This window comes from Mobula birostris, chromosome 14 (assembly GCF_030028105.1).
Source record: "Mobula birostris isolate sMobBir1 chromosome 14, sMobBir1.hap1, whole genome shotgun sequence".
Classification (NCBI taxonomy): Eukaryota; Metazoa; Chordata; class Chondrichthyes; order Myliobatiformes; family Myliobatidae; genus Mobula; species Mobula birostris.
The window spans coordinates 35719791-35734162 of NC_092383.1; the positions used below are offsets into that span (position 1 = coordinate 35719791).

The 14372-nt window shown below is 40.0% G+C and overlaps 1 protein-coding gene across 5 annotated transcripts in view; it reads right to left on the reverse strand.

Moving 5' to 3' along the window:
* Positions 1-3847: 3847 nt before the first annotated feature.
* The window catches only part of lins1 (lines homolog 1), a 50501-nt gene continuing 39976 nt past the window's right edge, over positions 3848-14372 (reverse strand). For all 5 annotated transcript variants that reach the window (XM_072278367.1, XM_072278369.1, XM_072278368.1 and 2 more), the window contains 2 exons: positions 14044-14236; positions 3848-5211 (listed from right to left, as the gene is read on the reverse strand). In XM_072278367.1, the coding sequence (XP_072134468.1) occupies positions 4371-5211; positions 14044-14236 (1034 nt within the window). In that variant the 3' untranslated portion in view covers positions 3848-4370. The remainder of the gene's footprint in view (positions 5212-14043; positions 14237-14372) is intronic.

Below are 14372 nucleotides of genomic sequence, written 5' to 3' on the forward strand. Positions count from 1 at the left end.
AGAATGTGCTGGAAATATTCATCAGGCTTTCTATGGAGAGAGAAATAGAGTTAATGTTTCATTTATCATTCCATGCCCAACCTTATAGTATTTCCTATATTTTCAGCTTTTTTATTTCTGATTTCAGCATGAATAATATTTTCAGGCTGTTTTAGAAATTTTGTTTTGAAATGTAAAAGGGTTAATTATAATTTCATGGTAACATCTCCAAAGAAAGGATTATCTTAATGTGCAAAGGCATGATATTGGGTTAGAAGTTGATGTACTTACATCCAAAACTGGAGTCATAACTTGTAGGTGTAAGGTGAAAACAGAAAACATTGGAAATATCACACTAGGCAGCATCTGCACAGTGGGAGAAAATTGGCACTGATATAGATTATACAGGTACGTGAGGAAAGTGACTAATATAATTTGGGAAATTTGTCTTTTGCTTTTGTTTCTTCAGTGCATGACTTGACAATTTCTCATCCTAATCTCTATCTGCCAAGAAGGCAAAATAATCAATCGATATCCGGTTACAGTACAAATAACATCATTGTACCATGCCCTTTGACTTACACTTGTGTCATCAGCACTCCTCCATAGTAAACATTTCAGGTCAACATTTGATCCTGCAGCACCCCACATCTTTCCAATATGAAAAGGACCCATTAATCTCTAACTCTGTTTTCTAGGTAATAAACAATTTCTAATCAATGTTAACACATTTCCCTAGCTTTTATTTGGTATACTTAGCTTTTTATCTGGCATATTATCAAATACTCTCTGGAACTCAAAGTATATCATTCTATAGGATTCCTTTTTATGATGTGTGTTTGGTATAGCCTCAAATAACTCAAGTAAAGATTTGTTAAACATAATTTCCCTTTTATAAAACTATGTAGCTTTGTTATTGATTGAACTACTCTTATCTGAATGTCTGTCCAATAACAAATGTTAAGCTAATTGGCCTATAGTTCCAGCTTCGCACATAAAAGTTGCTGGTGAACACAGCAGGCCAGGCAGCATCTATAGGAAGAGGTATAGTCGACGCTTCGGGCTGAGACCCTTCGTCAGGACCTGCATCTGCAGATTTCCTCATGTTTATAGTTCCAGTTTTTGTTTCTCTCTGCTCCCAAACAAGGCATCATATTTGTGGGTTTCCTATCCATTGATGTCCTACCTGAACTAAAATATTTGAAAAAAATCTTTGAACAATGGCTCTTTTACCTCTGTAGCCTAAACTCCTAGCTGCAGGTCATTGAGTCTGGCCCACCTCTCCCATTACTATTCCCAGTACTTTGGCTCTTTTGAAAGGAATTGTTGCAAATTCTTCCCTCCTCTTTGAAACCAGTCCTTTGATCATCTTGGGGATGTTTGTGGTACACTCCAGGTGAACACTGATGTATTGGTTTAAAACATACCATTTCTTTGTTTCCCATTAGTTTCCCAGCATCACTCATGAACCTCAAATGGCGTCTACCATTTCTACTTGAGACAGCTACACATACAGTATCTGCCCAGCTTTCTCTGCTCTGTTTAATTAATTGGTTTCAATTTAATTATTTTAGATTTTACACTTCTTAGCTGTACAGATGTCTCCTGATTTAAATCTCTTGGCCAATCAGAAGGGACACAAAGACAGTGACTGGGTGGAAATAACCAACAATTACCGCAATGCCACACTTTGGCAGGGGCTGCCAAGAACAAGTTGTGACTGGGCCTCTTTCTCCTTGCCCTTCTACTCTCCACTGATTCCCTCCGCTCCTTTTAAACTCTCTCCTTATCACTTCCTGTTCGTTTTAAACTTTGCATAACTCTGAAATTAAATTCCAGTTGTCAAAAGGAAAACTACGATAAAAAAATAATTTGTGGCTAAATAGAGGCTCAAGAAAGCACAAGATTAAAATAAATATATATTCTTGCCAAGATTAGGATGATCAAAACAGTGATAGACAAGGAAAAAAATTGAACAAGGAAATTAGCAAAACACGTATACACATATTTCTACAGGTGTAATTAGCAAAATTGTTAATTCCTTAGAGGCTGAGAGAAGAAAAGGCAAAAGAAAATGGTTAAAAGGGCAATTAAATGTATTGTGTCTGTCTTTTTAATGGGAATTCAGTGAATAGCACATTGAAGGTTTCAAAAGGCATTCAATGAAGGGCTCATGAGATTCTTGGCATGAAGTTAAGATGGATGGAGTATTGGTTAAAGGGTGAAAACAGACAGGTTAACAGGCTTTTATTATTGAGGATGCTGTGAAAATCAATACAGTTGCCTCAATTATGTTTGATCAAAGTTCTGATTTATGTAAAATGCCAAAATGTAATACATCAAGTTCTGTTTATAATACAAAGCTGGTTGCAAAAGTACTAGAAAACATAGCTGCTAAAAAGAGAGCAAGAAAGCAGAAGGAATACAGCGTGGATAGCAGGCAATGTAATTTACATTGCAGGAGTAATAGAAAATATTTTAAATGGAGAAGGGCTGGTAAAAACGGAGTTCTGAAAAGTTCGAGGATCTATTTACAAGTTATGCAAATACATAAAACAATTTGAAAAGCCAATGGTATGCTACACTTGACTGCAAGGAACTTGAGGACAAGAGTAAGTGAAGGTTTTTGTGAGGCAACTGCTGGAGCACTGGATGCAATTTTATTGTCCTATTTCTACATTGAAAATTTTTTTAAAAAGGTGAACTATTTAGTAGGTCAGAGCAGGAGAGTTAACATTTGCACTTTGGTTGCTTGTCAGTCTTTGTGAGTAGTTTTACATTGATTCTGCTGTGTTTTTTGTGAAAGGCTGCAAGAAAATGAATCTCAGGATAATATATGGTGACGTATACATACTTCAATAATAAATTTACTTTGAACTTTGATAGAGGAAGCGCTACAGATTTCCTCTGGATTGATTTCCAAGATGACATGGTTGTCTTATTAAGATGGACTGAGTACTCTCTTGAACTTTAAAGAGATGATGCCATTAGAAAAAATCTCTAGATGTAAAGTCAAGGGTGAGAGATGAGAAGTTTCTGAGGACTATGAATCATTAGAAGTCCTCTGTTTCAAGACAGTGGGTGCTCAGAAATTGGCTATATTAAAGACAAATGGGATCGAGGGCAGAACAGTTGAGGGCTAGTAATGACGAAGAAGGCATCAGGGCACATTTGGCCTACTCCTGCTTCCATTTCTCATGCTATATTTTATCGACACCCCCTGATCTATGTTGCTTTCATAATCTTCCCATCTCCCTTCTCTGGTGACGTTACATTCTGAAATATCTTAAGATTTATATTTCTATTTAGTGTTAGCCCTAGTTTCAATGCCAACCTAAGACCTTCAAACACTATAATCCACCCAATGTCGTGCATGTTTCAGTTCAGAAGGGAGTAGATTATCCAATTTCATATCCAGCTCTTCATTCCAGAGCAAATGTTTATATTTTTCCCAAAAAGACAAGGTACATAAGCAGGAGTACGTAATGAGTTCCCAGATACACTCTGCTATTCAGTAAGATTATGGCTGATCTAACTTTGGTTGATCAATACTTACCTGATTTTCCTTATTAAAATGCCTTTCTTTTTGAGTACATTCAATGACATACTAACACTGCCTCCACAGGTCTCTGGAGTATAGAATTCCAAAATTCACAAACCTCAGAGAAGATGTTCCTCTTGAAGTCTGTCTGAAATGCAAATTCCCTCATTCCATATGTATGGTCCCTAGTTCTAGATAACTCTCACTATGGGAAACATCTTAACGTTCAACCTGCATTTCCTCTCAGAATCTTGTACATTTCAAAAAGATCATTCCTCTTTTGAACTTCAATTTACTGAACAGTTTAACATTGGATTTTTGCTGTTTTTTATTTACCAGTATGAATCATAAATTAATGAGTCATGGAGAGTTACAGCATGGGTATATGCCCCTGCTCACCGAGTCCATTTCAAAAATCACACACCCATTTACAGTAACGTTGTGTTAGTTACATTTTGTTACTCACCCCACATTCTCACCAATTTACTCAAAATTTCAATACTCATCTACACATTAGGAGCAATTTACCTAGCAACTAGCCTAGCAACCACCATGTCTTTAGGATATGGGAAGAAATTAGAGTACCTGAGGAAACTTGCAGTCATAGGGAGGATGTGCAAACCTGACGCAAGATCGAACCTGGGTCTCTGGCGTTGTGAGGCAAAGGCCATAGACAACTGAATAAAACATTAAAACATCTCCTCCCAAAAATAGATAACGTGAAAAACAATACAACGTGGCACAAACATTACAGAAATTTATTTCCAGTGAGCAGTTCTATAATATAAAATCCAGAGCTCAGAGCCTGTTGTGTGACCAGTATCAATGATGAAATTTGCTTCATTGCTGGTTATTCAGAGACTGCATCATGTTTGTGGCATGCCTCAATATCCGACAGCAGTTTTAGCAGGGGTGTTGCATTGTATGGAAACAGATCCCTTCCCTGCAATCGGCCAATGGCTTTCCTCAGCTCAATCAAACAACCCATTGATTTCTTAAACATTCCCTCCAAAGATAATTCCATTTCTGGGTTCTTTTCACAACTGTGTGAATTTATACCTTTGATGCTTCCAATTGTTTCTGGCTTGTGTTGTGCTTCCTTATCAGTTGTTTCTGTGTTATTCCTCTGAAAATCTCCCTCACTGCCTCCCAGGCTGGCAGTATTCATACAAACGGTTTCCTCTTCATCACTCTCCGAGTTCTCTGAGCTATCGTAATCCACTAGGCTTTGGGGCAGACTGAGCAGCTGGGTCCTTTCACTGTTCATCACAAGGTGAGAGTTGTGGCTAGGCCAAGGCTTCTCTTTGGGTAGGTGAGACAGTGGTATTTGAGGGCTTACAAATGCTTTTCTTGAACCTTCACTGAGAGTATGACCATCTTGTTCTATCTCAACAGTGAAATGATGGCTGTCACAAACTTCATTGACTGGAGGTGGACTAAGTGGTTCGGGAGTGGCATCAAACTGAGTGCAAGTGTAACGGAAGGACTGCCAGTCCCTTCGAAGAAGCCGCAGATATTTCACCAAGTACTCCAGGAAGCAAGTTTCGGAGGAAATCAAGAAGTCTAGTAAGACCCGATGATCAAACGCTAAATTCTGTAAAAGTAGCAGGAAAATGCCGTGGGGATCGAACCACTTTTCACAAGTTTCTTGAGAGGTTGCTGCCTTTTGCTCAGGGTGGTTATCCAAATATCTAGAGAGAGTAAAGCAAAAAAATTGTGAAATCCTCCAAATAGAGAACTGTGCGTCTCAAACTTACAAATCATATTTCAAAGTTCAAACCTCATTATATGATAAATGTTAGTTAATAGAATCCTGGTCTGGATAAAGTAACTCATAATACAGGTCTGAAAGTCCCCAGATCCCAGCTCCTGAACAGCTGATGAGGTGCAGCGTGCTACATTAACATAACCACTTGCAATAATTCAAAAATAAAAACATAATGTTGGAAATGCCCAGCAGGTCAGGCTGGCTGGTGGAAATTGAAGAGGATGATCTGTCGAATGTGGGAAGAGGGGTGGAAGGCAATGATCAGGGGAATTCTGCCTTGTTTTGAATAGGGAGTAAGTGTAGGGCTACAGGATATAGATAAGATGAAGTCAACAGCTTTTGGCAATTCTGATGGGGGTCCGGTGATGTTGCGGTTCAGGAAGAGATCTCAAAGTAGCTGTGTGGCTTATCACCGGAGCAAATATGAAGTAGGCAGAAGACCCAGAAGTCTTAATTCATTGCACAAACCAAGATCAGATAGTGGTTTGCTACAACTGGAGCATGTTGGAGCTTGTGAAGCCTGGTGATCCCACACAACAAGTGTAGCAAGTGTCAGTGTTTTGAGACATCCTCCTCTGGGTCACAAAGCTGAAATCCAAAGTGGAGTTACCCTGGAGGGCATAAAGAAAGACTGGCCATTCTGATCCAAGAATCAGTGACACTTCGTTAAGTTAGGTATTGATAGAGATCCAGTCAGTGCTCAGGAGCAAGAAGGTGTAGCTGTGAGGCAGACAGGTAAAGGGATCCTATAAGTGAGTGCAAGCAGAGATTCACCCTTTGGCTTTATCTAATAGGCACAAGATTCTTCTTAACTGTGGAATGTAAGGGAAGGACAAAATGGTTATGATTCAATCAACCTTCAATAATAAAATAAGCAAGAATGAAGTTCTAGGGACAGAATTTTTTTTAATTTGCAGATTAAGGATATTTGAAATAGGAACAGAAAATGCTGAACTTTTCAATTTGGAGCCGATTTTACTCTCCCTACACTTACTATTCTAGGGGGAGAGTTTTAACTCGGAAACATACCGAAGCCCACCTAACAACTTCTGCACTATCAATTGCAGCATGTGTAAATGAGCAACAGGACAGATGACAACTTCAATTGTGGATGAGAATTGTGAAAGAGATGTGGGATTTTGATTCGGGAGCAATCCTGCCAATTCTAGAGAGGGGGAGCTGTTCCATTAAGATGGATCCACTTAAACTGGACTGGAAGCCCTGACATTTAAAGTTGCTAGTGTGAAAAGAGGGTGTAAAATAATGAAGAGGTGGTGAGAGGTTTCAACAAAATTCAAGTTCAAAACATGCAAGAGAAATTCCAAACTGTCAGTGCCAAACAGTGACTTGGTAAAAGTAAAACCTGGTAGGAAAGGGGCAAAGTTTAAAAAGTAATGTAAAACTGAAGGCACTATATATGGAAGTGCAAAGAATTTGCATTAAAACTTGTATCAAAAAAAAACTCAGAACTGTTTTGCATGAAGCCAACAAAAATAAAGTAAAGTGGTTTTGAATAATATAATGGTGAGTGGTTTTAAATTTTAACAATGGTTGTAACGTTGGACATGGTGTAAATCAAGAAGTTGAATGTGTTTATTTAAAGTCCAGAAAAAATAAATTAGCAGCAATGGTGCGATGGATAAGTTCAATAAATGCATCAAATACTTCTTCAGCTTTGTGTGCCTGGAATCAATCAGGGAACACACTAGTCGAGGTTAAATATTGTGCAATAAAGCAAGGTTAATTAATAACCCTGAATGAAATATGCCTCTGAGGAACAATAATGAGAATTTCATTTTGAATACGTGGGTGATTTAATTGTCCAAAACACTAGGGATGAGAAAATACATATATATACACACACATATACACACACACACATATATATATACACATATGGTTTAATGCTGCTTTTTTCTCATAGGTTTTCAATTCAGTGGAACGAAAATGTATAAATTGAGGAGAAAAATGGCTAAACACAAATTGTGTATTTGCATTAAAAAGCATAATGCAGACAATAGTAAATAATTACAATGAAAAACGTTTAGCAATTCAATAGACTCCTTCTGCACAGCTCCGATTGGAATCATCAAATATTCCCGTTTAGGACTACTACAGCTGAAAGCCACAGTCACTGCCTCATTTTAAGATGTTTAAAAAATCTACAAATAGTCAAAAATCAGCAGATCTTGGACGACAGACTCAGGTCATAAGTGCAGTTCCCCATTAAGAAAATGTAAGCGTGAACAACAAGCTGGTCCACAGGTCTGATTCAAACGCAGAGGCCTTAGACCCCTCCCCACTCCCGACTATCCTGCTGGTGAATGTACCATCTCTGGAAAATAAAATTGAAAATCTCAGAGCAAGACTGCAATATCAGAGGGACATCAGGGACTATGGTGTACTTTGCTTCATGGAAACATGGCTCACCACTGCCATTTCAGATATAGCACTACAGCCTGATGGCTTCATCATTTTCCACAGAGACAGTTTACTTCTGCCATTTAAAGGTAGAGAAGGTGGGGTATGCTTTATGATTAACTCATTGTGGGGCACAGATAATGCAATTCTGTCACAATCCTGCTCACCCAACCTGGAACATCCAGAGATCATATGTCATCCATCTTTATCTGCCAAGGGAGTTTCCGCTATCATCCTGGTAGTGGTGTACATTCCACCTCAGGCCTAAATCAGGCAGGCACTGGAGGAGCTGAGCTCCATGATCAGCAGTCTCAAAACAGTGCACACAGGTGCTTTCCCTATCATCATGGGGGATTTCAACCAGGCCAGGTTTAAAAGGCAGCATTCATCATTAAAGACCCCTATGACCCACAACATGCCCTCTTCTCATTGTGCCATCAAGGAAGAGGCACAGGAGCCTGAAGACATATACTCAACATTTCAGGAACAGGTTCTTCCCCTCCACCATCAGATTTCTGAATGGACAGCAAACCTGCGAAAACTATTTCACTACTTTTTCTCGCACTAATTATTTAATTATTTTTATATATAGTTATTGCAGTTTATAGGCTTATTATCGTTAGGTATTGCAATGTGCTGTTGCATAAAACAACAAATTTCACCACATATTGTATGCCAGTGATAAAATCCTGATTCTGACAAGACTATCATTTTTTGCCCTTCTTTGGATGTTGTTGGGAAGTTGGTAGTGAGCAACCATCTTGTTATTGGATGGAAAATTCAGTGATTTCGGTCTGGTGAAAATGGAAGTCTACATTTTCAGATCAGGATACTGTACGACTTGGAAGGAAACGTGGTGTTCCCATGAGCCTGTCACCTTTGTTCTCCTTCATGTTAGAGGCCTCAGGTTTGGGGGTGCTGTCATGATAGTCCAGGGAAGTTTGGGGGCTGGGCACGGTACGTGTTCGATTCTGCTGCTGTCTGTAAAGAGTTTGTGCGGGATTGTAAGTTATTTGGTCACATGAGCATAATTGGGTTGCATGGGCTTCTTGGGCTGGAAGGACCTGTTATTGTACTGTATCTAAATGGATAAAAGATAAGAAGCAGGTACAGTGCAGGGAGTAAAAGTTTAAGGTGATGGACGAGTTGTCATTCAAATGTGTTGCTTTGTCCTACGTTGAGTTCTGATGAAAGGTCTCAGCCATGAAGCGTTAACTTTGTTTCTCTTTCCATAGTTGCTTCCTGACCTTTTGGATATTTGTAGCACGTTTTGTTTTCTTGAATGTTGCTGCACCTGCATGTACCTCGATCAGCAAAGTTTTCTCTATCACATTCCTAGTTTGTGCCTTATCAATGCTGGCATTAACCTCTGCACATTAGAAGGTAGCAGATGTAATACTTCTGTTTAAATAAGACAGTGACCCAAAGGCCTGCAGCCATGGTATTGGTATTAACAAAATAGTAGTCACTATTTTTAGAGTGTAGTAATGGACATTAGACACATATAATAGGATTGGACATTAATGGATCACATCTTTCCAGGAAATAATAGCAGTCCCCCACTGAATTGCCAGAATAGCCTCCTACTCTCCTGAGAAGGGTCAGGAAGTTCAGGACTGCAACCCAAACACGGAAGTGCTGAACTTTCCAGCTGAGCTTTCCCAGCAATTTCATGACTGAACTCTGATTTAACTCCTGGAGTCCAGCACTGGACCATGAATTTGTTGACTGTCTGCCCACTGTTATACAGTAGCAATGAGCTTATTTATTTGAACGAGGTGGAATGGTCTTGATGAAATTACAACACTCGATGCCCTGTCATCTTGCAGGTCTTCATCGTTCTGGTTCAGGATTAAGTCAGCAACAGGGCATCTGCAAAAGGTAGGTCCAGACTTCTATACGTTTGCATCAAATGATAGCAGTGGTACATGCATTAACCTTCAACAATAGTATCAGTTAGGCACAGAGAGAATCTGTATTTACTGACAAATACCTTTAATTGTCTCAGCTAACAGGCAAGTGAATTTACAAACTAAATATCTGTATGCACACCCACTAGGTTTCTCTGACCCTGCATGAATAGTCTAAGAATAGAAAAGGTAATACCCTGGAGAAGGAGTCTATGCTGGCCTGGCATTCCTGTTGATCTTGATGTAATCTCCACATTTCTGGCGTAGGGTCATCCATTTTGCAATGATCAGTTGTTGCTGTTAGGTGCTCCTAAAATCCCCCATTCTTATTCTTTTCCTTATCAGATCAATCTATGATGGTTCAATTTTGTTGGCACAATGACCTGTGTCAGCTTCTCATTGGATGTGGCTCAGGCCTACAAACAGTATTGCTTTATGGCTCTTTCCTCCAGCTTTGTGCCCCAGGTAACGTCTTTTATTACTTCAAACTCACACTGGTTCAAACCAGTCTAACTAGGTCAGCCAAACACGACCCAGACTGGACTCACCAGATCACAGGCTGCTCCTTCTACAAGACTGCAATTTTACATAATAAACAGCTTCTTATCTGAAAATGGCTACAGATTTAGCAGATTATCAAACTGCTCAGTGCATTATATGTTCCCTTGCTCTGATTAAGTTAAACAAGTTAACAGATTAAGTTAACTGAGCAAGAACCAGTTTACCAAACAGTTCACAAAATAGCGGCTGTAAGAAACATCTCACAAAATGGCCACCTCCATCCCTGTGACCAAATGGCAAGAACAAAGTAATTTGCCTTGTCTGTTTCCATTGCCATTGCCTCAATCCTCTTCACTGATTTGTAGATTTCAGTTCTTTCTGGCCCACAGTAGTAAGTCCTGGGCCAACACAAAAAAGGAATGATATGATCAGCTATTTATGAAGTTATCTGTCGGTTCTGATAATGGTTAACCATTGTTGTCTATATAATTCTTTAATGTGTATTTGATAAAAAGGCAAATCAAGGGTTATTCCACGATACAACCAACATACACAAAATGCTGGAGGAACTCAGCAGACCAGGCAGTATCTATGGAAAAGTGTACAGTTGACGTTTTGGGCCGAGAATCTTCAAGGCTGGAAAAAAATGAGGAGTCAGAGTAAGAAAGTGGGGAGAGGGGGAGAAGAACCACAAGGTGATAGGTGAAACCGAGGAGGGGGGAGCAGGGAGGGGGGAGGAGTGAAGTAAAGAGCTGGGAAGTTGATTGGTGAAAGAGATACAGGGCTGGAGAAGGGGGAATCTGACAGCAGAGGACAGAAAGCCATGGAAGAAAGGAAAGTGGGGGGAGGAGCATCAGATGGAGGTGACAGGCAGTTAAATAAATAAGGTAAGAGAGGGAAATTGGAATGAGGAATGGTGAAGAAGAGGGGATAGTACCATAAGTTCAAGAAATTGACGTCATGCCATCAGGTTGAAGGCTACCCAGACAGCACACAAGGTGTTGCTCCTCCAACCTGAGAGCGGCCTTCATGTGACAGTAGAGGAGGTCAAGGACTGACATGTCAGAATGGGACTGGGAAGTGGAATTAAAATGGGTAGCCCTGGGAGATCCCATTTTTTCTGGCGAAGCAGTCTCCCAATCTGCGTCGATATACAGGAAGCCGCATCGAATACAGCAAATAACCCCAACAAACTCACAGGTGAAGTGTCGCCTCACCTGGAAGGACTGTTTGGAACCTGAATGGTAGTGAGGGAGGAGGTGTAGGGGCAGGTGTAGCACTTGTTCCACTTGCAAGGATAAGCGCCAAGAGGGAGATCAGTGGGGAGAGACGAATAGATAAGGGAGTCACGTAGGGAACAATCTCTACGGAAAGCAGAAAAGTGGCGGAGGGGTAGAGGAAAGATCCCGCTGGAGATGGCAGAAGCTACAGAGAATTATGAGTTGGATATGGAGGCTGGTGGGGTGGTAGGTGAGGACAAAAGGAACCCTATTCCTGGTGGGGTGGTGGGAGGATAGGGTGAGGGCAGACTATATTTGTGCTCAGGGGATTGCAGATAGCAAAGCAGCACATATCTAGGGTCATATTAATAGAACAGCATAGATTTAATATCTGTGGATATCTTCAAAAGACAAATATTTTTTTAAAGTATGTAGGTTTGAAGGAGGCTGCAGAAGGTTGTAGACTCAACCAGCTCTATCACAAGAATAAGCCTCTCCTCCATCGAGGGCATCTTCAAAAGTGATATCTCATCAAAGGCATCCATTATTAAGATCTCATTTTAACAGCATTTTGTGTGTGTTGCTTGGATTTCCAGCATCCGCAGATTATCTCGTTTGCAATTAAAAGGCTCCTAGATCAGCACATGGACGTAGGAAAATGGAGGGTTAAGGGCTGTGTAGGAGGATGGAGTTAGATTAATGCTTAATTTTTAAAACATTTTTATATGTTTACAAATATTAGATTGATGATTATAGTATGTTTACATGGATTGACATAACATGTGGACTGAAGGGCTCACACTGTACTGTATTGTTCTATGTTCTATGGTTGAGGAGACCAGAACTAGAATAATTAGTCATGTTATGTAGGATTCAGTTCAGAGTAAGTTATTTTCTTGAAAAGCCACTTACTCTTTGGCATTCTCTCCCCCAGAGGCCTGAGGGTGTAGAAGATGCAAATATCTTCATTGGGCCTGTGTTTGATTTAACTGCTTGATCTCTGAACCAATGCTCAGAAATCTCTCCAAATAGACAATAAACAGAAGGAAACAATCTAACGAGGCACAGGAGAGGCAACAGATGCTGAAAATCTGAAGCAATACATAAAAAATCCTGGAGGGACCCAGCAAGACAGGCAACATCAATGGGAGAAAATAAACAGTCAATGTTTTTGGCAGAGACCCTTCATCAGGAATGGAATAAAGGAGGGTAGAAGCCAAAATAAAAGTGTTGGGGAGGAGGTGAATGAATTTGCGGGTACTGGTGAGAGGGGAAGGCAGATTGGTGAAAAAGGGCAGAATGCGAATGATGTGAAAAGCTGGGAGGAATTGGCACCAACATGCAGCATAAGTAATGCTAATAATGTCCAAGTTTCTCTGCAGAAGTTCCAGTATCTAGTGTTAGCACAAGCTGAAGCCCACAGTAACATCTACAGCTATGCCTCCAGGGCTGACTCATGGAGATCAAGAGTACAATTTGAACCTTTACAGACTTCCTGGCTTTTAGGTCACTTATTTAGTTCTAATACTGATCAATATATTAGGTTGCAAAATCATTGTATTAAGTGCATACCTTTTAGTGGTATACATAGTGTTAAAATTTTAAATAATTTTAAATCATTTTAATATTTCCTGAACATTTTGATTATCTGTGAACAGCAAAGACATTGACAAGCATTCAATTTCTAAAATAGCTTCCCAACTATTGACATGCATGTATTCTGAGAATAAATTTTACTTTGAACTGGTAGATCTCAGGACGAGTCTCAACTCCAGTCAAAGTCTCTCTGTATGCTCAGCACTGGGAAAGGTCCCATACTACAATTGGATCCTGAAAGCACCACAAGGGATTTCACTGCAAAATCCAAGGATGTCTGTGATCTCAGAGCAAAGGGAGATCTGGTTCAATATATTTTACAACTTTTTAAATGAAGGGTGTATAAAAAGCTGGTCATTGACTTCACAAAGGAGGATGATGCACATGCTCCAGTCTACACCAATACTGTAGAGGTTGAGAAGTTTAACAGTTTAAAGTTCCTAAGTGTGAACATCATCAATACTCAGTCTTGGTCCAACCACGCTGATGGCACAGCCAAAAAAACCCACCTCTAATTCCTCAGAAAACTGATGAAAGTTGGCATATTCCTGACCACCCTTATCAATTCTTATCAGAAGCATTATATCTGAAAGCTTAGTGGTTTTGTCTAGCAAATGCTCTACATGTGACTGCAAGAAACTGCAGAGAGTTGTGGACACAACTCAGCACATCACAGGAACCAGCCTCCCCTGGACTCTGTTTATACTTCTCAACACCTCAGTAAAGCAGCCAGAATAATCAATGATCCCACCCACCTCAGCATTCCCTCTCCTCCCATCTTCCTTCAAGCACAAGATACAAAATCCTGAAAGCATGTCACACTTAGCCTTACTATCTACCTCGTTATAATCTTGTACTTTATATTTTACGTGCGTAGCATTTTTGTTAGCTTTTGCATTTTATTCTGCATTATCGTTTTAACTTACTCTAGCTCAATGCACTGTGTACTGATTTGATCTGTACAAAAAGGATGCAAGACAAACTTTTCACTGTATCTTGGTACACGTGACAACAATGAAGCAATTCCAAAACCAATGAGGGAAATATTAAACTGATAAATATGATGCAAACTCAAAAGTTAACACAAGCCATGAAGGAGATACTGACCCATAAGAGTGCATATAGATGGTTAGCAGTGCACTGACAACCTCTACCAGATCATCATCCTGCTCCAGGAAGATGAAGGAAACCCAGGCACATGGATGAGACAGCTGCTGGAATTGTGCAGAACTCTGGAGATGCCTCCTCAGAAACAGCATCAGCTGAGACACACAGGACTGGAGCTCATTCTTCAGGCAGCCTGGAAACACCAACATGCAATTAGTATTGTTTCAAAATGTGCTACACACATTACAGGAACCTTTAAAATAGGCATAGTACAGGTTGAGTACCCCTCATCCGAAATGCTTGGGGCTGGAAGTGTTTTGGATTTTGAA